The sequence below is a fragment of the Phacochoerus africanus genome, chromosome 6, assembly GCF_016906955.1.
Source record: "Phacochoerus africanus isolate WHEZ1 chromosome 6, ROS_Pafr_v1, whole genome shotgun sequence".
Lineage (NCBI taxonomy): Eukaryota > Metazoa > Chordata > Mammalia > Artiodactyla > Suidae > Phacochoerus > Phacochoerus africanus.
Window position 1 is genome coordinate 71835962 of NC_062549.1, and position 23194 is coordinate 71859155.

Consider the following 23194-nt stretch of genomic DNA (forward strand, 5'->3'; position numbering starts at 1 on the left):
TCATGGCAAATAACTAGAGCAAAACATATGAAACTGCCAATATTTGACCTAAACCCCTAAAATTTCACCAGGGTTCATTGATGTAGGAATCTGTTTCAAAAAAAAAAAGGTGGGTAAGCTTTCCATACAAGGAAAAATGCTGTGCAGGAAAATCAAATTGAGTGACTTACTCTATTGCTACAATTTTGAGTCATAGCTATGTGAACCAAAATTTCAATTTTGAACACAATGAGAAAGTTCTATTTAATATTTGTTATAAGCCAAAAACCAAAGCTATTACACTTTTGAAAATAATATAACACAGTGAAAATATGCTTCCTTTAAAAACAGTTGTTACACAAGAGCAATGATAGATGTGGTTGGATACTTCAACTCTTGAATGGGACAAGTGCTACCATTCTCAAGAGTGCCCTTAAAAGACAGGGCATGTAAGATTAACTCTTTCATGCTATGCTTCTCTGAACATGTCTGAAATTTTGATAATCTCTATTTAAAACTGCCATTTTTATGTGTGTATATTTTTAGAAGGATTTGCCATCTTTTTATGAAGAAGGTATGCATGTGAAGAGAGGCTTCTTCGGTTTTTTATTATGGAAACTTCTTAGCAAGAATTTTAATATACAAAAATTTAACAATTCTAATAAATAAATTAAAATCTAGATTTTAATACATCGAGAACCACTTCACACTTTCTAAACTAGTGGGTTTAAGATCTGTTTCAATTGTAGAACCCCTTTGGTTACCAAGGCTGGTGCCCCAGAATCATACCCCTGCCCCTCTTTCGAACAGAAACCAATTACTCTTATCTAAGTTTCAAGAGGAGGCTGCAAAAAAGAAAAAAGCCAAGAACTGGTTAGAATCAACTAGGCGCATGACAGTGGAAGATTTGACTTCCTGTGGGTCTTGAGCCTCATTATATGCTGACATACCCACCAGCGCCATGATGGTTGAAAACTTCCATGACAACAACATGAAAAGAAGTCCATAAAAGGACTGAAAAGGAGAGCTGCCATCAGTTCCAGGTCCAAACCACATCCCAGTTTTTGGATAACTCATGAATATTCTTCCCATTCTTTCTACTTCCCTCCTTTTACTTAGACTCTCCTATACATTTGGTGTCTCCACCCAAATTGGGTTGAGAAGTTGATAGCGAACTAGGTTCCTGCTTCTCCATTCCTGGCCATTGAATAAAGCCTGTGCTGCTCCAGTCTCAGCATCCATTTCCTTATTGGCTGTGCGAATCCCATGATCCCAGGGCAGGTCTGGTGGACCGACTTGTTAACACTTTCCCAAATAAAGTCTTATTTGGATTTTAGAGTTCTACAAAACAGAATCTTAAATGTTCTGCTTAAAATGCCATGAGCCTTCATTTCCTACAGAGTAAGATCAGAAGTGGACCCCAAGTCTCCTTGTTGGTGTTCCCTTTTTGCTCACCTCTGGAAGCCTAGGGACACTTTCTGGGATGGTCCAACTCCTGAGGACATCCTAGCATGTGTGTGAATGGGCACATCAGTGCAATGGCATATTTTTTAATGGTCACACCTTGTTATTCCTTCTCTTGAAGAAAGCGAGGTCAATTGTTTTGTCACCAGAAAACTCCATTTATTTATTTACTATTTTTCATTAATTTAAATATTGCTAATGCTCCATGTGCTTTAACTTTCTACTTTGTTTACAATAATGCTGAGCATAAATCATTTACTCATGATTGTATCAGTTAATCCTATCAAAACTGGCTGACACTGGGCCACCATCCTTCCCACTTTGTTCCAGTATCACTTCCTCCAGGAAGCCTCCCTGAGTCCCTAGCTCTCAGGCTGGGTTAGGTGCCCACTCAAGACCCAAGAGCCCCTAGGGCTTAGTTCTGTATTGCAGCATATTACACTGATGTTATCAATTTACCTGTATCTGGTCACAAGATTATAAACTCCTCAGTACAAGGATAATTTTTAATTCGTCTCATAGACAGTCATAAATACAGAATGGAGAGTATGAAAGAAAAATTGTTTCAAACATTTTATTAGGTAACATCACAATCCTACTATAAGTTTTAGTGAAAAAATCTCCCACATATATTATAACAGTTACTCATGTTATAATTCTCTGTGCTTTAGACAACTACCATGACTGGACTACTACATTTTGTTATCACACATGTCACACTTACTGAGGGGAGGGCCATACGTGCCCTCTTCAGCCAGTGTCTGGCACTGTGCAACATACATGGTTAGCCCTCAGTCAATACCCTTGCATAAATTCATGAACAAATGAATAGATGGATGGGGGGATGACTGGATGAATGAATGAAATAGCTTATGAACTTTAGTTCAGATCTATCTAGTCACAATTCCCTGTTATGATTCCATAGATGAGGCTCTCAAAAGCCCCACAAATAATCACATTGGTGGAAGTGAATTAATTTTAAGTGCTCCAAGCCTATCAAAGCGGAATAAAAATATTCGAAAGTGAATTAGCAATCAGGAAAAATCTGTGCTATTATACAACATATTATTAATCTTTCAGGCTCACTTTCCTCTACACAAACTTGATAGAAAGTGGAAAACAAATATAAGACAGGAAAGGTAGAAGGAAAGTGAGAGAGAGGAATGAATGAAGAAAGGTGGGAGAGAGAAAGAAGAGAGAAAAAAAATGACCTCCCCCCTTTCAAATAAGAACTCATTCTAAATCAGTTTTATGGATCATGGACTATCCTGAGAAATGTGTCCCTGGGGTGCTGTTTATTTTCAGTATGGTCCTATATGACAAATGCAGGAATTACATTGCATATTTGAATCTACTGACTTTCAGATACTTAAAATCTCAAGCCAAACAGACTGGGAAGGCATCAGGCAATTTAAAAGTTTGAAACTGCTTGAAATTTCCTTGTGCCTTCAAATCTGAAGCCACTTGATTACAGTTTTGATGTTATACACATAAATGAACATGTGTATTGAAGACAAAATGCAACCAAAGAAGTTTCACTAATGTAGAGCTTCCTAAAGACTCTAATTTAGTGTTACAAATTTAAGAGTGAATAAGAGACCGATAACTAGCTCAAAGACATGATTAAAATATTTAAACTGTTTTATGTCATATTTAAATGAGATGATATTATTTCAAATGTACAATTATAAAAGTAAACAAATAACAAAAAATATTTGCTTCGCAAGTATCATGTACCTATTGTGTATCTGTTGATGTTTACTGAAAGCTGCATGGTTTGCTTTTTTGCCTCCAACAAGAGCTGTGTGTTAATTTATTTTATGTGTCAACTTGACTAAAATAAAGAATGCCCAGAAAGTTGATAAAACATTACTTCTACTACAGTAGAATATTAGCAAACCAAATTCACCAGCACATTAAAAGGATCATTCACCATGATAAAATAGGAGTTATACCTGGAATGCAAGGATAGTTCAACATATGCAAATCAATGTGATACATCACATTAATGCAAAGAAAGAAAAGAATCATATGATCATCTCAACAGACACAAAAAGTATTTGACAAAATTCAACATCCATTCATCATAAAAACTCTTAAATTAGGCACAGAAGAAACATATCTCAACATAATAAATGCCAAATGTGACAAACCCACAGCCAACATCCTATGCAGTAATGAAAAATTGAAGATTTTCATTAAGATCCCAATAAGATCAGGAATAAGACAAGGATTCCCCCTCCCACCACCCCTATTCATCATAGTATTGGAAGTCCTAGCTAGAGCAATCAGGCAAGAAAAAGAAATAAAGGTTGAGAATTAGAAAGGAAGAAGTAAAATGGTCTCTATTTGAAGACAATATGATTTTTTATATAAAAAATACATAGAAATATATAATACATATATTTATATATTGTATTAAAGTATAAATTTAATATATATAATATATTATATAATATTTCATATATATATATATATATATATATATATATATATATATATTCCAGCCATAAAAATATAAGGCAATCCTACAACAACATGGATGGACCTTGAAGGCGTTATGCTAAGTGAAATAAGTCAAAGAAAGACAAATACTGTATGCTCTCACTTATATCTGGAATCTCAAAAACAAACAAACTGATAGAAAAAGAGATCAGACATGGGATTACCAGAGGTAGAATAAAGTTGGCATGGATTGGTGAAATGTGATCAAAAGGCATAAATGTCCAGTTATAAATAAGTATTATGGAATTAATACACAACATGATGATTATAGTTAACACTGCTATATGATATGCAGGAAAGTTGTTAAGAGAATAAATCCTAAGATTTCCCATCATAAGGAGAACAGCTTTTTTCCTTTCTTCTTTCATTTCTTTATATTTAAATGGCATGACAGGTATTAGTTAAACCTATTGCTATAATCATTTCACAATCTATATTAATTAAACCATCAGGCTGTATAAACTCATACAGTAATTCATGTCAATTGCTCTTCAATAAAAACGGAAAAAGCATCATTTCTAGGCATGCCCGTGAGGGTGTCTCTGGCAAGAGATTAGCATTTGGATCAGCAGACTAACTAAAGCAGAGCCCCCCAGGAATGCTGGTGGTCATAATGCGATATGTTGATGATCTTAAAAGTACAAAAGGGAGAGGAAGGCAGAATGTGCTGGAACACCTGTCTTCTCCTGCCCCTGAACATCAGCCCTCCTGGGTCTCAGGCTTGGACTGAATCATGCAGTCACATGATACATAGCTTTCCCGGTTCTCCAGCTTGCAGACGGCAGGTGGGGACTTAGCGTCCATAATCACGTAAAGCAATTCCTATGATAATTCTCCTCATATATACATATAATACTATGCACACACACATAACAGTTCCATTTATCAGGACAACACTGACTAATACAGGCTGAATCTATCCTTTTAGACAAAAGAAGCTCCAATCTATTCTACTCTTTAAGTCGTCATTGAAATAACTTGCAAAATCTTGCAGTAAACGTCACAACACTTCTTGTCCAGACAACCATGTTTACGGAATTTGACCACACCTGCCACTTTTCCAGAAGAGAATAAGTATAGTCACCGCCATGGCTCTACTATGGAAAGAAAAGCAAAAGGAGTGGTAAAAAGAAACGTGTATCTACTCTCAGGCTCCAGGTAGTAATTTTAAACAACGATGTGGCAAGCAGACAGTTAAGAATTAATCACTTGCACAGCTAAATGAACTCCAATACCTTTTCTGTAATGGCACCTTTTAGGCACCTGTTTTATCTACCATGTGCTGCCATAAGGTGTAAGTTTCTGATATCACTTTTCTCTTATGTCAAGGAAATGGCTGTTGTGGAAATTTCACATGGCTCCCCTCTCAGCTATGTGGGTGGGAAAGACCAGATCATAAAACACTGCTCCAGGTGGCCTCTGAGAGCCTCCATAAGAGTGTCACGCTCCCAAAAATACAACTGAGGAGAGAATTCATGGTGTGACACAGGCAGATGGTGATCACAGGAGCGGCTGCAGAGACACTGTTATGTTGTAATTTTACGGTCACCACAGACAGCTGAACAGATCAAGCTGCAGCTGGGGTCAGCTGAGGGAGGTACCCCGTGATGAAAGTCAGTCAGTATGTAAACCTCAGTGTCTGCAGTCTTCTCTGTAGTAAGAGGCTGATGCAGGAAGCGCAGGTAGCAGATGTAACTACACATGGTGCTAAGTTAACCTCAATGGCATCTTATTATGTGGCTAGGCCTAGTGCAGTAGTCTAGGTTAGACGCACAAATGTCACGCCCTGGGAAGCACCAAGAAAGCCTGGGAACCAAGTGGGTAAGGAAGAACTAGGGACCACTCTTGTAAGGAGTCTTGTACGTCAGCCTAAGTTTCTCTAGTCAGTCATCTTTCTATTCTATTATCTCTCCTTCTTTCTGCCTCTGAGAAAGTTTTAAGTATATGATTTAAAGTCTTAATGGGGACCAAACGAGGAGCTGGAGATGACTGATGTACATACTATTCTGTCAATAGTGGCTCAGTAACTTGGGTGGGTCAGAATATGCAGAGTGGGGACACTGATTCCAGGGATGAAGAAAACACAGACTAAAGCAGGAGGAGGTGGGACAGGGGGAGTCTCTTTTCCTCTCCACCTTCTAAGGCAGTTCCAAGTGATGCTAATAATCCAACATTAGGCCAAATAATCTGAATTCTTTCATTTTTCCTTCTGAACTATTTCCAAATTAGCATTCCCTGTAAGTTGTACATTTCTGTAACTATTTCACTCTGAGAAATGTGAAACTATCATATTCTTTTGCTTAAATATATCTTATCAATGCTAATATGGAATTGCTACATATCATGCTTATGTTTAGGCATTTCAATATTCACTGCTGAAAAATTATTACACGGCTGATTCATCTTTTGCCTGCCCCTTATTGCTGTTCAGATCTTTATCTCCAGGACCTTCTCGCTGATTGTTATTACTGCACATAATGGAACTGATAGGTGACAGTGGAGTTTAATCCTATCAAAACCATTGTTTCCCCTCTACTTGAATGTGATAGAAAAAAAATAAGCCCACATATCAAGACGTCCTGAAAATGTCCAAAGATTTTATTCCTTAGGCTTGTAGATGAAGCATACACAATTTGCCAGGATTTACTGCACTATCTTCTCACTCATTTACTTCAATCCAGAGAATCTACCTCCAATGACATCTAACTGCTGCTGCCCCCTTGGATTAAGTTATATCACATTAGGAATTCCTGTCATGGCTCGGCGGAGACAAATCTGACTAGCATCCGTGAGGACTCAGGTTCGATCCCTGGCCTCCATCAATGGGTTAAGGATTCAGCATTGCTGTGAGTGTGGTGTAGGTTGCAGACATGGCTCAGATCTGGTGTTTCTGTGGTTTTGAACCTGCCATCTGGTTGTAATCTCCCCCCACCCAATAAGGTCAATGTCAAGGAATCATGAGTAACCACCCACCAGCATAATTCTGCTGCCTGTGGGATAATGGTTCTCCATTGCTTTTCCTTTCCCTTTGGGTCATGGAAAGCACACAGACATTGAAGGTTAAGCTGAACCTAAATCTGAATTACAGATTGTGCCAATTAAATATAATGCAAAGTATATACTGATTAAATGTTCATAAAAAGAACTTTAACTACCATTCTCCTAAGGACATGTTAAACCTTTCACTGGGAGAATAGCCATTAATCACATTTTGGGGAAGGGAATAGGAATGACAGGGAGTCTGGGGTTAGTACATGCACACTGTTACATTTACAATGGATAGGCACTGACATCCCACTCTATAGCACAGGGAACTATATCCAGTCTCTTGGGATAGACCATGATGTAAGATAACATATAAAGGGAATGTGTGTGTGTGTGTGTGTGTGTGTGTGTATACATATATATATATATATGAATGACTGGGTCACTATGCTATACAGCAGAAATTGGTACATCATTGTAAACCAACTATAATTTTTTAAAAGGGAAAAAAATCAAATTTTATGACTAAAAATATAAGAACTATAAAGTCTAGATAAAGTCTGACAATATGTTTAAATATAATTATCCCTTCATCTTTAGTATGGTCCTTTAAAGTCTGCAAATAATATTATTTCTTCAATATAATGGGACAAAGGCAAAGCATCTTGAATTAGAATCCACGCATATTTTTTGACCACAACCTAGTTCATCATTAATAAAGAAAATATACTAAGAAAAATCAACATTCTGTACTTACTTTAAAAAACTGAGCCATTATTTATATTTTAAACTCACCCAAACCTCTGTCCTCCAATAAAAGTATCAGCAGCAGTGAAGGAGTTAAAAAGTATGTAGAAAGACACTTTAGGACTAGTCAAACTAACATATCAATAATAGATGACCAGCGCGCCTCTGTATGATGTAGTCTGTGAAATGTTACAAAACCTGAAGTCTCCTACTTATAAAATGCTCCACCAGAGCCACGTGTGAAGGACAGATCCCCAAGGAGGACTCCATCTGTATTTCCAACCACAGCTCTCTTCGAGGTGGAAAGGCTGTGAGGGCATCTTTGCAGGCTTCCTAATGGTTCAGCGGCTTCATCTAATGCTTCCCCCTAATTGGCCCTGCATTTAAGACACTCAGACAATGCTGTGGCTGCAACATTTAGATCTTTGACCATCATACACTCCCAGGACAAGGCAGAGGTTCCCATCAGAGAGCAAAAAGGGTTCGTGGCTCAGAGTCTTACAGAGAGAAGATGCTTATAAGTAGAGGTATTAGAAGATTTTAGCTGGACAGTTGAAAGCATTGTCAGAAGTGGTTCATCTGCTGAAGAAAGTAGAGCATGCAAAAACTGCAGACTATTGGGTCTGCAGAAAGCTTGCATTTCATTCTTTTGTTTGGGGATAGATTGGGGTGCCTCCTGGGGAACTCTAAAAATACATGTCCGTCATGAGGAAAGCAACCTTCTGCTAACAGAAACGGAATGAAAGAGAAGGCTGCTTCAAAGAGTTAAAACGCCATTTCTTATTACCTAAGTCACTTGGATCATTTTATTTTAAATATTTTTTATTTTTTTCCATTATAGCTGGTTTACAGTGTTCTGTCAACTTTCTACTGTACAGCAAGGGGACATATTTAAAATCACATCTTATGGAAAGACTTTGCTTGCTTAAATAATCACTCTTTCCAACAAGTTTAGCCCAGGGAAACAACTCTCTCTTTTAATCCAGTCTCAAGGTAACGCACGCAAAAGCCTGCTACCCGCCTTTGCTCATTTCTGATGGCTTAAGCCACCTCCTAACATAGGGTTTCTATGTACAGCATAATGTCTCCACATTTTTGTTTTCTCGACTATAAATGGGAATAATATTAATATCTGCCTCCTGGAGGCGCTGTAAGGATGCAACAAGGAAACTGAGGGGGCCACAGGCTTTTATTCCAGACTGCAACCATGATTACTTTTTAATAATCAGAGAATCAATTTTGTGAACCAAGCATCTTCTAGTGTGTTCTTAAGTAAAACAGCTTCCTCCAAAATTGAATATTTAGTATTTCAAGATCGGGACATTGGAAAATTGAAGTGCATCCTAAGCCTGGAAGAATCCAAAGTGGCGTAAAAGGGTATTTTGGTCTTTCTGCCTTTGACTCCTTGACTTCCCTGTGGAAGGATCCAATGAGGACCAACAAGTGGGCAGGTGGGGCAGGTGGGTGCAGAGGCCAGTCCCCCTACCCTCATGGGAATCAATCAACACCCACAGGCAGAAATGACATTCCCTCTCAGTGAGGGATTCTAGTTAGCCACCTAGAAGTGAAACCCATGACCCATGATCCATTCTGGATCATTCCGTCACAAATCAGTTATCTGGGGGGATGCGAAAGCTATTGTATAAAAGGAGTTAATATTGGAGTTTTTGAAAACAAAAACTTCTCCATTATGTGTATACAATTCTGCAGATGCATTCAAAGCAATAAATAAAATATTTAGGTTAGGAAATATACTTTCTAGGCACACACTCATTAGTTACATGAAGGGCTTATAAATCAGTTCCTACACGTCCCAGGAAGAAAAGTGGCTATCTTCTGATGAAAGACCCATCCCAGGGGTGGCTGGTAAATGTTCGGTAACTGGCTCTGAAGCGAGAGGAGGTTCTGATCGGAGGTTGTGTACCTTCATGATATAAATACTTCACCACGATTGAATTCTTGCTACCAATATGGTGTTACCAGATGCAGAGTTGGAAAGTGAAGCCAAGCTGTGCGCTGTGACACAGAATTTCTACCACAGACACCAGAGGTGGAAAATCACCCCTGGAGCACAGGCAAGAGGGCGATGCAGTAAGATAATTAGAAAAAGTTGAGTGCTGGGTATTTATTACTTTTGCTTTCGACATAATTTAAAATGTATATAATTAATGATTAACAACTGGCTCACAGAATTTCGGGAAATGTTGAGTCAACTCTTCCCCCACTGATGCATCCTTGCTTCCATCTGCTACTCATCATGCAGATAAAAGGCAAATGTGCAGAATACAGGGCAGAAATCGGAACACAAGAAACTCAATTTAAATATGAGGAGGACTTGGTTAACACTGAAAAGTTCCAGTCTCAGAGATATTTAAGAATCAACAGGAACGCCTTTGGTATTGAAGATGCGTGTGTTGTCTTGCTGTAGTGCTACAGACAGGTCTGGGTAATTTCTTAAGGGTCCCTCCAATCTGAGACATCATACCTTTCATAAACTATAATTTGCAAGAGCCCTGTCATCAAGAATTTATATTTTAAATACAAACTGATAAAGAGTTGCCATTAACAAGAATTTCATATTTCCCATTATCTTAATTACGATCAGTCGTAGCCAGTTACCAGCACAGGAGATGTAACTTCAGTGCAGAGCACTCCACTTTGCACCTTAATTAACTGGTTTAACCCATGCAAGCACTTATTATGCTACATATGAATCAATACCAAAGTACAACCATGTCTCCAATGACTGGAATAGAGAAACTGGCAGAAATATATTTACAACGTATCATCATATCCATTAGGCCCAAGCCTCTTACCAGAATCTGATTGCTAAAATCCTATTCCCATACCTCTTGTTAACAAAGGAACGGGTCATCTGTGTGCAACCATTCTTAATACAAGCACCTGTGGATGGAGGGAAGAAACTCAAACATTTCATTTTACTTAATGACTCAGGAATGCAATTCATCAGGAAAACCATCCTAAAGAGTGCTCCTCTATGCAGAAGGAAAAAAAAAAAAAAAAACCTACGAAAACAGAACAAGATCATTAATGTTGCCATGAGATCTTGCCGCTGCTTCATTGAACAAAGGACCATTTAATTCTCGCCATCAGAGCCCTTGTCAGTTATCTGCACCCCTGTTGCCCACTAGCCTTCACCCCCATCTCCCTTTACCAATAGATGCTTCTCCAAATCAAGGAACTGGGGATTCTCTTGCAGGAGTCAAACAGAACAGCAAGCTGCTAGTTCCCTAACTTAGTCATCGAGTAAGACTCAAGGCTTTCAGAATTTTTTTAAACTATGCTTAGCTTAAAATATCCATTCTCCAATAATCTACTAGTCTTCCATTAAGAATGGTCCATTAAAGGACATCCAGGGCCACTCTCCTATTTTATTTTTTGCATCTTTGCCAAATATATCAAATTAAAAATGTAAATTAGATAGTTTGTGCTATATGTCATTTGCTTGTTCTACCATTTCACTGGCATTTTGAATACCAATCACTGACAAAGTGTTATCTTTTAGTCTAATGTTATATTCTGTTGGAAATGCACGAAGATTCACACACATTAGCATCAATTAGTGTTAATGGGGATTAAAAGCATAAATTTTTGATGCACTCAAGAAAGAAGATCCTCATTGACCTGATCAAATATTTGCCAACTAGTTTCCTCCAATCTGACACTCAAAATGTCTTCCCAATTATTTGAAACCCTCTCCTTTTTTCAAAATTAATGTTAAAGTGACTTTGACATGTAGCATAAAAACTATTACAAGAAAATCAAAACAAGCAGGAGTTTCCCTGTGGCTCAGCGGGTTAGGAACCCAGCATAGAGTCTGTGAGGATTCAGATTCAATCCCTGGCCTCACTCAGTGGGACAAGGATCTGGCGTTGCCAAGAGCTGCAGTGTAGGCTGCAGATGTGGCCCAGATCCAGTGCTGCTGTGGCTGCAGTGTAGACCACAGCTGCAGCTCTGGTTCAACCCCTAACCCAAGAACTTCCATATGCCACCAGAGCAGCCTTTAAAAAAATAAAAATAAGCAATTCAAAAAATAATCATTTGTGGTTTTTCTTTTTAATCGTCTCATCCTTGTCTAAATTCCTATACATCCTAATTTACCTCTGAATTGGCTTTACTTTGAAAAAGATGAATGTATTGATTCTCCTATTCCATATCATCCCCACAATGATCTCAGGCAGCTAATTTTCAAAATACAAAACGAAAAGGCACCCAATTCTCCAGCCCTGCACCGGACGGCCCCTCATGACAAGCAGATCAAGTGCGAGATTTCTGTCTGACACAGAACACCTGTGTGCCCACACAAAGCCCACAGCCCTATATGAAGGCTCTGATCAGGTATACCCTGCTCCATATCTTTCTGGATTCCTCAGGTCTTTTGGTCATCTGTTTGTTCCATTTTTCTTCCCAGCACTATTAGTGCTTCCTTCATTGTCATCTTGTTGGGAAAGCCCTCAAATTTTGTGTTTTCCTGTCTGATTTTTTACCTTTAGTGAGTCGTTTTTTACTAAAGCACTAGAAATCCTGCTTTTTCAAGCAAGATGTTTACATCATCTGGATAATTCTTCAAATCTTTCCTGGAGACCTAAAACATACATTGTAAAATCTGCAAGAGAAAAGTGAAAAAATATGGACAAAGCAGATCATTTTTTAAAAAGAGAAAGTATTACTGAAGTTATGGGGATAGCAAGCAATGTATTTTTCAATCTCTTCTGATAAGGATTATCCCATAGGGGAGGGGGAACTAGGCAAAACAAAAATCCACATGGAAGCGACCAGAATGAAAACGACTTTATTAAAACTGAGGACAATTAAAAAATCAATAGCACCTGATATTCTCTGAAGAATAAAAGAAAAAAGTGTATGTAAATATTTCCATTTCTGTGAATTTTGTTCATTTCCATGTCCTTCAGTTTTACCACTTGGAGTCCTGGTTTCTGTCCGGTTCTCATCTATCTTCACTCCCTCTTGAGCAATCTCCTCCAGGGCTTTCATACCAGTTTTGTCGTGGTGCCCAATTCTGAATATTCAGTCTAAAGTCGTCCTCTGAGTTCCAAGCTCACTGATCTGACAGCTCCTTGGCCTTAGGTGGCGGGGTCTTAAAGGGCCTCAAACAAAACTCGCCTATCTCCAAGCCAACACCGCTGGCTCCACCTCCATGCCCCCACCACCCAGTTTTCCCACTTTCAGTATAAAGCACCACAATTCAATTCTGTGACACAAAATGTATAGGTCAACCTGTTAGAAAGTCCTAGGCTTTTAGTCCTGAATCGTGTCTCAGGTCCATCCCTTCCCATCTCCTCTGTTACTACATGCAGCTGACTCTCTGATGGCAATTCTCTCCTACCCGGAACAACACAAGTCTTCCTGTCTCCTGTCTCCCCGCTTCTTCTTGCCAATCTATTCTCTACTCAACAAGGACAGTTTTGCACACACAGTCATTTGACACCATGACTCTATTTTAAATGCTCCAGTGCTTATCCATTCTAAATGTAATAGTCTGCATCTACTTACAGCAACAGAATTCGGCACAACCTTGTAAATCAACTATACTTTAACTCAAAAAAAAAAAAAAGATTAGAAAAATGCTCTGCCAGATTTGCGTCACTCTTTGAAGGAAGTCGGATGTCACCGCATATGTCCAGTGCCGTCTCCTCAAAACACCAGACTCCTGTCACATCTAAAATGTGCACTGCTCTTTCAAAAGTGCAGACTCTGCACGTTTGGTGGCCTCTGCTTAGGAAGTGTCCCCTCTCTCTGCAGGACTGAGAAACCTCCCTGACCCCAGCAAGGACGAGCCCTCCCTATTTCTCTGTACATATTACAATTTTCATCTCCTCCACGGCACTTTGTAATCAGGTAATCTCTGTTCATGTGTTTATGGACAGTCCTTCTGCCCTCAGATATCAGGCATCTGAGGGTTGACAACAAAATAGTTCCCACCTGTACACCCGGTGCTCAGGACTCCAGAGGTACCTGTTGAATGCTGTGGATGATTTCAGGTACAGGAAGCAAAGAACACAGTAAAGAGAGTGCAGATTTGAGTCTGAACCCTGGTTTCATCCTTTACTGGCTGGAGAGTCTTGGGCACGCTGCTGAACCTCTCTACCTCAATTACAGAATCTCTCAAGTGAGGGGTTGGGAGAACCACGTGATTTTACAGATATAAAGAATCTAGAGCAATGCCTGACACATATAAAACACTCAGTGAAGTGTAGCCATTCATTGGCCTCCATTTTCTCCAAATATTTCTGGAGTGCTCACCCTTTGTAGGGAGGAGAGGAAGATTCTGCGAGTAAATCAAAGTCTTTGCCCCTTGTGGACCTGAAATTCAGTAAAAGAAATAGCACGTACACAGAGAGCCATGTAATTCATGTCCTTTGAAAATAAAAAACCCAGAGACCTGTGTTAGTTTGCTAGGGCTGCCGTAAACAAGTACTGCAACTTGAGTGGATTAAACCACAGAAACCTATGGGGTTATGGTTCTGGCTAGAAGTTTAATATCAAGGTGTCGGCAGGCATGTTTCCTCCTGAGGGCTGTGCAGGAGAGTCTTTCCCACGCCTCTCGCCCAGCTTCTGGTGGTCTGCCAGCAAGCTTTGGCTTTCCTCTACTGGAAGAAGTACCACCCTGTCCTCTGCCTTCATTCTCACACAGCTTCTTCACGTGTGCCTGCATGTGTCCAAATTTCCCCTTGACCTAATCTTAACCAGTTACACCTGCAGTTATCCGTTCACCAGACAAGGGCAGGTTCTAAGCCACTGGGAGTCAGGACTTCAACATAAGAATTTGAGGGAAACACAAACCAATCCATAAGCCCATAAGAAGGCAACACTGCTTAAGCAAATTCAACACCCTGAAGGTTCACAGAAATAAGACGAGAGCTGTACACGGATCTGGATTTGCAGAAAACTGGCCAGGGCAGAATATTATAATGATTTCAACACCAATCACATTATAACTAAAGTCTCATTATTAGCCAGAACTTTAATTTCCCTAACCTTTTCAAAGTTTCATAAGATGAACCAGAGTATTTAAATATAGAAAAAGAAATAGAAACTAAATACTCCAGCCTCAAAATGGTAAATTCTCTCCAATTATATCCCCAATCTGGGGAGGGTGGAGGCAGATAAAATGTGAATGTGGCCATAAAAACTTTGCATTTGTTTCTCTAGCTTCGTGGAGGAGCTAAGGAACCATCTTCTAATGGCCGGAACGGTGACTCAGCCATCAGCAAGCAAGGAGATTCCCTTCAGCAAGCGAGTCCTCCAAATGCCATTCCCCTCAACACCCACACTTATTTCCTGCTTCACAGCCCCCATCTTCCAAGAGTCGGTGGGAACAGAAGAAAAAAAACATGAAAGGACAACAAAAGACAGCTGCTTTCATTAGATCTGGGAGTCCTACCTGGCAGTATACTGGAGCAGGCTTACGTTGGCTCGGAGTTTGTTAAACTTTTAGGAATCTGTGACCCAATTGTTAAATACTACCATTAAAAAAAAATAGCAAAAACTTTCAGTAAGTCATATTAAAAAGAGATGGACTAAATATTTAGAACATACCCTTTCCTCATTATTTTACTGTGTTTTCTTTTTTTTGCTTTTGAGGTTATTTATGCCTGTTTTATCTCTTTGAGGGAAATAATATATTAAGGACGTACTCCAAACTGACCAAGGTGGAGTATTTACACCAAAGAAATTGGCAAGTGCTGAAAGTCAGCATAACTTTGTTTTGTTGATTGCCTAGATGTTAAGAAAATGATGGAGAATTTTTTCCTGCTAATGTGCATTAAACCTAAAATGTGTCATGTCATTATGTTGCACAAAAGAACTGAGGAGATATATAATCAAAAAAAATGGGCAGAGGACCTATATAGGCATTTCTCCAAAGAAGACATACAGATGGTCAACAAGCACATGAAAAGTTGTTCCACGTCACTAATTATTAAAGAAATGCAAATCAAAACTCCAATGAGGCACCACCTCACACTGGTCAGAAAGGTCATAATCAAAAAGTCTACAAATAACAATTGCTAGAGAGGGCATAGAGAAAAAGGAACCCTCCTACTCTGTTGATGGGAATGTACACTACAATCATTATGGGGAACAGTAGAGAGCTGCCTTAAAAAAACTAAAAATAGAGTTACCATATGATCCAGCAATCACATTCCTGGGTATATATCCAGACAAAATGAAAACTCTAATTCAAAAAAAATACACACATCTCAATGTTCAGAGCAGTAGAATTCACAATAGCCAAGACACAGAAGCAAGCTAAGTGTCCATCGACAGAGAAATAAAGAAGTTGTGGTACCTTACACAATGGAATACTACTTAGCCATAAAAAAAATTATTGGTATTTGCAACAATATGGATGGACCTAGGATTATCATGCTAAGTGAAATAAATCAGACAAAGACAAATATCATATGATACCATTTATATGTGGAATCTTAAATAATAATACAAATCAAGTTATTTACAAAACAGAAACAGACAGCTAGACATAGGAAACAAACTTATGGTTACCAAAGGGGGAAGGAGAAGGGATAAATTCGGAATGTGGGATTAACAAATATACACTACTATATATGACACCGAGAAATGACAAGGATTTACTGTATATCCCAGGGAACTATATTCACTATCTTGGAATCATCTATAATGGAAAAAAAATATGAAGCCCAACACCTGAAACGAACACAATATTGTAAAGCAACTGTCATTAATTTTTTTTAATTGAGGAAATAATTTTCCAGTACTTGAAAACTATTACCCAAAGCAGCCAAGAATCTGCTCCGATGTTGGAGGAGCCCATGGAGAGGACGTGACCTCCAGCTGACCCTAGAGCCAGACCTCACGCCCTCCCAGCCCTTGGAATGTACATCCTGCCCACATATGCCTAGAGGAGGTGCCCTTCCAAGGATGCACGGCCCTGCTAGAGCGAAGTGCTGTTGAGACCCCGGGACAGTAGACATGACTGAACTCAGTAAAGGCCTCTAAATAAACCTGTAAAATTCTGGCCGCCGAAGACAGAGTGCCCCTCCTCTCGCAGCTGCCCAAGACAAGCCTTACGAGCTCCCCTGCTCATGAAGCCTGCCGCCGACCAATCAGGAGTTGCCTGCTTCTTCTGGCTCTCCTTGTTCTCGGGCTATTCAGGCCAGATTAGAATTTCACCTGTGAAAGTTCCTGAGGTTTCCAACCAAGATCATGTCTCTGACGTCAGGAAGTTCCAATACCATCCTCCTTGTTTCACTTTGCTATTCTTTCTCAAAGGAAATAAACATATTAAGCAGCATGTATGTCAAAACCACGGAACCAAGAGCTCTTCACATTCATCAAACAAAAGAGAGTCTGACAGAATTAATCTGCTTTGTAGAAGTCACAATAAAGTGGACTCCATATTTTACTATTTTTATGTATCGAAGTCAGTGCAACAATCCTTTATAGACGTAATATTTTGACGTCTTATGTAATAATGTAATGTATACATACATGTTTTATTTTGTCCAAGACCCAACTAGTAAACATTTATCATCACTCTGCTGTCTCCACCATCCAAAAACTTGATTTGAAGTTGTTTAACTCTATGGGCGTCACCTTCCTCATCTGCAAACTAGTGAAGTGGGCACCTTCCTCAGAGAATAATTTTAGGGATAAAATAAAATGTTCATGCAATAAAATAAAATAAAATAAAATGTTTACCTGTATGGATCACAAATGTTCATTACCATCATCGATTCAGCAATACGTCTGTTTCTAATATGAGCACTCCTAAGGATTTGTAGGGATAGCAAAAATGGATCATGTTTGATCCTTATCCTCAGGGTGCTTAAAGTCTAGTAATGTGCAAAGCACTTAAAATAGTGTAAGAGGATGAAATACATTCTAACAGAGGAAAATGCACTATGCAATCAAAGGAAAAGTGATTGATTTTAGCTGGAGCACCGGGGAAGACTTTATAGAGAAGGAGGAATTTTGAAATAAGCTTGGAAGAATAAGTTGCATTTCCATCAATTGAGAAGGTGTATGTGGAAAATGGAGCCATTCCAGGCTGATACATGAAACACCAAACACACTATTGTCACAAGTATTCCAATATCAACTAAGGAAATCATAACTATTGGTACATTTGCTGCATCAAAAACCCTTCCATGTCATTTTCACGTGAGACAGAAAGCATTATGCCATGAGAGATTATACAATCCAGTATGCTTGTTCTGCATATTCAAAGGTTGGCTAAACATTTATTCAGTGTCCCCAGCTTGTAAACCATGTCCATTTCTAATAACCAAAGTGCAAATTAGCTTCTGGCTGTCTTTCCTTAATGAAAGAAAACATCCATGTTCCGGTGAATTTTTAAATTATCTTTTCAAGAAAACTCAATAAAATACAGGACAGGAGGGCCCGTTCCATAGATTTAAAGAAAAGGAGCCAGTGACTTCAGATGTGTAAGTACATAAATCAGGCACACATGTAAACAATGAAGAGAGCGTCTAAAGTGAGGGTTTAATGGGCGAGCAAAACACTGAAGCAAGAGAAAAGTGAAACCCTCTGAAACATTCATGGGTACAAGGACTAACTAAAGAAAGAGCATTATTTTGTCCCTCAGTTAATGAGTCTTGCAAGGGTTGACATTACTCAGTCAAGTTTACTGAAAACCTTTTTCCTCTTGCTAGTCAAAAATATCCTAGCTAATGTTTGTGACTTTAAAAGAGAACACTCGGAAGAGAGCTTGGCCGAGCTTCCAGAATCCGTCTTAAGAGGAATAAAAGGGAGACGTCTATGAATCTCTCACACACAAAAGTCTCCCATAAGGTCTGTGGCCTTGACCTCAAGTGACTAAGAAAGAGACCACAGGGCCAGGCTAGGTCCCAACAGGATGTACGTTTAAGAAAAGCACTGGCTCCACACTGAGAGCCCTTCCACTCTGCACCCTGGTCCCCAACTTCCCATCACATGCATTTCTGGCAGGCCACCGAGCCTTCTCTCCCTAATGACAGCTGTCAGTCTGTCTCTGTCTGAACACGAAAATTTTCAACAACATCCAAATACAAACTATAAGGCCAGAGCTGAAATACTGTTCAAAAACACAGAGCGCGCCCTCGGCTCCTAGGGCACCCCCTTTCAACCTGCCAAGAGAAGAACCACCTGGCTCTTAAGGCACACTTGGAGCTGCTCAGTCTCCTCGGACGGAACCTGGGCATTCCCACGCATCTTCTCCAGCCCCCTCATTCCTGGAAACCACCCCGAGAAGAAAGAGCCCACCAGCCCCCAGCCCCCGGGAAACTTCGGCGGGAACGCGGAGGTGCTAAAGCCTGCCGGTCGCCCGAGGGGCGGGGAAACCGCTCCCTCCCCCGGCGCCCGGGCAGCTGCCCCCGGACCTCGTGGCGACGCCCGGCGGGGCCACGGGGAGACCGCACCCTCCCGCAGGGCTGGGCGACCCGAGGAGCGCCCGCGGCCGGAGGGCAGTGTGGGTCCGAGCGGCAGGAGCACCGGGCTCGGCCGCCTCCGGGCGCCGCGGGTCCCGGTGTCCCCGTGTCCACGGAGGGAGCTGGGCGCCGGTCCCGGGGCAGGAACTCACCAGCTGCAGCGCGCAGAGGCAGATGAGTGAGCAGCGCCCGGAGCAGCAGCCCATGGTGCCCGCGGCGTCCGAGCGGCGCGCGCCGCCTGAGATCCGCGTCGTCCCGCGCCGCCGCCTCCCGACTCCGGAGTGGCCCCCGCCCGGCGCTGGACCGGCCCGGCCCAGGCTCGCCCGCCCCGCGGCCGCCGCTCGCTGCTCTCGCGGCCAGGCTCGCGCGCCGCCTTTGTTAGTTTCCCGGGCAGGCAGGGGTCAGTGCGGCGCGCTAGACTCGAGCGTCTGCCGGGGGTCCCTTTAGCCCACCAGCGGGTCTGCTTCTCCGGGTGGGGGAGCCGGCGGGAGGGGCGGGGGCGGAAGGGAGGCCACAGATGGTGAGTGGGTGGAAGTCTGGTTAGGGGAGGGGAGTATGTGGGAGGTGGGCGTCTGAAAAGTGGAGTGGGGGGTGTGCGCGCGCGCGCGTGTGTGTGTGTGTGTGTGTGTGTGTGTGTCTGATGGGAGGGAATGAATGAGAGGGAGTGCCCCGGAGGAGGATCGGCTGTCTTGTTAGGGGTCTTTGGAGAGAGACGACGAAGAGGAGAATGAATATGAATGAGAGTGACTTAGGCAGCCGCGGGCGCTGGAGCCTCTCCGCCAGCGGAGGAACTAGGGGGACCGGGAGGGGCTTTCTCGCGGGGGCTGTGCGGGGTCCCTGCAGGGGAGGCGCGTGCAGAGGGGACACGGTTTGGCCGAGGTGCCCTGGAGGTGGGGAGGGTGGGAGGTGAGACGGCTCGATGTCGGTGGAAGAAGGGCCGTTAGGCGGGAAGCCGAGGGTTGGCGACCGCGCGGAGCACGGGCCGAGCTCCGAGACGGCGGGCTGCGGGCGCGGGCGGGTCGGCTCGGTCGGCGCTGGGCGCGCAGCCCCGCGAGCGTAGGGCCAGAGTCGCTGCGGTGCCGGGCCAGAGTCGCTGCGGTGCCGGCCCGGAGGGCGCCCCTGCTGGAGTCCCAGAGGGCAAGCTGGCCGAGGCGGATGAGAGAGAGGCGTTGCGGCGGCGAGGAGATGCGCCCGCAGGGAGCGTGGCGACGGAGCGGGACGCTGCTAGGAGACCCGGCTTGTGTTTGTCACCTAAAGGGCTGCTAGAGATTGTCCCCAGGCGTGAAAGCAGAAGATGCGTGGCTTTTTTCTAGGAATGGAGAATGTTTTCGGGCTGAGGATAAATATGATTTCCTCCCAGGGAGAATTCAACTGTTGGAGAGGGCCTCGGAACTAAGACCTGGTCCGGGATAGCGAAGACCCCGGACTAACTCTCCGCGAACCGCAAGGCGACTCCCTTGCGCTCTCACCACTAGATGCAAGCCTAGGAGTTCTGCGGCGGATTCGATTTCTTCAGGCTCAGTGTCGGATTTCCTGGGCACATTGGCTGTACCTTACGCAAGGAGCTCGCACATCTAGAAGAGCAGGAACCGGCCTCCCAGCCAATTGTCTCAAAAGAGGCTTTCTGCGGAACTTGGCCCCAAAACCTTGTTCTAACCCACTGCTGCCCTCCTGGGTCCTTAGTGGTAGCTTAGTGAGGAAAGGAGAGCGATCTCTGCGTTTTTTTAAAATTCACTCCATGTATGGAAACTCTGCTCAAACATTAAAGGGAGTTCTCTTTGGATTGGTTTTGAAATTAGCAGGCTCTTTCTGAATTGTGCCTTCAGGACTTGAGTTTATAACTTATAACTTAATAGTTCCCAGGAAAATCGTTTCATGCTATCTTTGAACTATTAGGGACACAGTAAAGTAACAGGATGTGGGTCAATGAAGGGGTGGAGAACATTCACTACTTAGGCTCCACCTCTGTCCGTTGTTTTGGAGAAGGGTAATAATAGAGTGAGACGACTTTTTTTTAGTATTTTTATATTTTTAATTTTTACTTTTAAGACGTATTATTTATTTTGCTTTTGGGGGCTGCATTCACAGCACATAGAGGTTCCCAGGCTAGGGGTCAAATCAGAGCTGGAACTGCCGTTTACACCACAGTCGCAGCAACAGCAGATCCAAGCTGCAACTGCGACCTACACCACAGCTCACCGGAAACGCCAGATCCTTAACCCACTGAGCAAGGCCAGAGATGGAACATGGATACTAGTTAGGGTTTATCACTGAGCCACAATGGGAACTCCCAGAAGCATTTTTTTTTTCGGTTTAACCCACCTTTTAAGACATCAGAGATCAAAGATTTTGGATTATGAGGGCATCTTTCTTTTATGCACAATAAACATAACTGTCACCGTTTATGATGAATGAAATCAATAGGAAAAAATAGACCCTGACAAATTTAGCATATAGAAAAGGACAGTGCAGAAATTCCAGGCCACTGACCCCTCTGAAAGATGTAGCAGGCATCTGAAGAGAGGACATGACCTAGTCTGCCTACAACTTCCAGAAATTACAATAGCCTCTTCACCTCCAGAGATTGTGATAATGGCCCTTCCTTCCCCATCAGATTAGGTACATTTAGCCCAATATCCTTTTCATCATCACTTTCTTTATTCATGTAGGAAGTTCCAAATTTGCAACTAAGATGCACTGCATCCAGTGCACCAGTCTAAGTGCTATGTGTATATTATTCACTTATTTAATTCTCACAACAGCCTTTGAAGCGGGGCTGTCAGCATCCCCAGTGAAAAGATGTGGAAATGGGAATAGGATATCCTGCGGCCACTGAATGGATGAAGAGGAGCACAAAACCAGGTCATCTGACTCAAAGAACTCCTTCACTAACACCATGCTGCCTATGACTCTTAGGACACCAATGACACCTGCACTGCTCCCTAGGAAATAGGCATGGTAATTTGCATTAACCCCGCCCCCAGAGGCATTGCCACCTACCTGGTGTGATCCCAGGGGACCAGGAGGTCCTCTTGGACCTTTCCTTTTCCTACTGCCCCCTCTACTGATAGATCCAGATTGAAACTGCTTCTTTTTTTTTTTTTTTGTCTTTTTGCCATTTCTTGGGCTGCTCTTGTGGCATATGGAGGTTCCCAGGCTAGGGGTCCAGTCGGAGCTGTAGCCACCGGCCTACGCCAGAGCCACAGCAACTCGGGATCTGAGCCACGTCTGCAACCTGCACTACAGCTCATGGCAACGCCGGATCGTTAACCCACTGAGCAAGGGCAGGGATAGAACCTGCAACCTCATGGTTCCTAGTCGGATTCGTTAACCACTGCGCCATGACGGGAACTCCGAAGCTGCTTCTTTATATAGTTTAAGACAGTTGAACAAATGCATTTGACTTTGAAAGAGAGAAAGCAGGAATTCAGAGATAGCAGAGTGCTAATGATAAGTCTAGAAATTGTGTGAAACTACCTCTGTTTGTCTCTGTGGTCTCTCATTCTCATTTTCTAAATCGAATTGCATCATGAACTAAAAATCTTCCTCCCCTCTTTGTTTCCTTCCTTCCTTGACACTGCCCTCAAATATTTCTTCCTTGCTTCTTTTCTTAATGGCTTTTATGTCACAGGCTATGCTGGCTGCCAGGTTTGCAAAGCGAAGTGATATACTCCCTCCTTTCCCCTCAAGGGCTGGGAGGTGGGAAGTCAGTGAAGCAGAGCCCACTTGGCACCGAGTCTGTCATTGGGTTTCCTGCCTGTGCGGGTAAGGGAATACCTGTCTCTTGGGGAAGGGAGAGAGGAGAGTAGAAAATGACCGACCGAGCAATGGGAAGGGTAGGGGGTCTAGAGAGGATCTTGGAAAAGCTGATTGAGGAAGAAATTGTAATGGAAGGAACCATCAATCCCATTGTGGTTGGTCATGCCACTTCCTCACTGTAGAATCTCAGACAAGTCACTTTGCTTCCCTGCGAGTCCTCGTTTTCCTGTGCAAAGTGGGTGTGATATCTGATTTGCCCCGTAGGACTAAGCGTGACATTTGTTCTCAATCCTCCCCTACGTGTG

General features: G+C 42.2%; 1 protein-coding gene across 2 annotated transcripts in view; it reads right to left on the bottom strand.

Moving 5' to 3' along the window:
• NKAIN3 (sodium/potassium transporting ATPase interacting 3) overlaps nucleotides 1-19602 on the bottom strand; it is a 558181-nt gene extending 538579 nt beyond the window's left edge. For both annotated transcript variants that reach the window (XM_047783861.1, XM_047783860.1), the window contains exon 1: nucleotides 19283-19602. In XM_047783861.1, coding sequence (XP_047639817.1) covers nucleotides 19283-19336 — 54 coding nt within the window. In that variant the 5' untranslated portion in view covers nucleotides 19337-19602. The remainder of the gene's footprint in view (nucleotides 1-19282) is intronic.
• Nucleotides 19603-23194: the final 3592 nt, after the last annotated feature.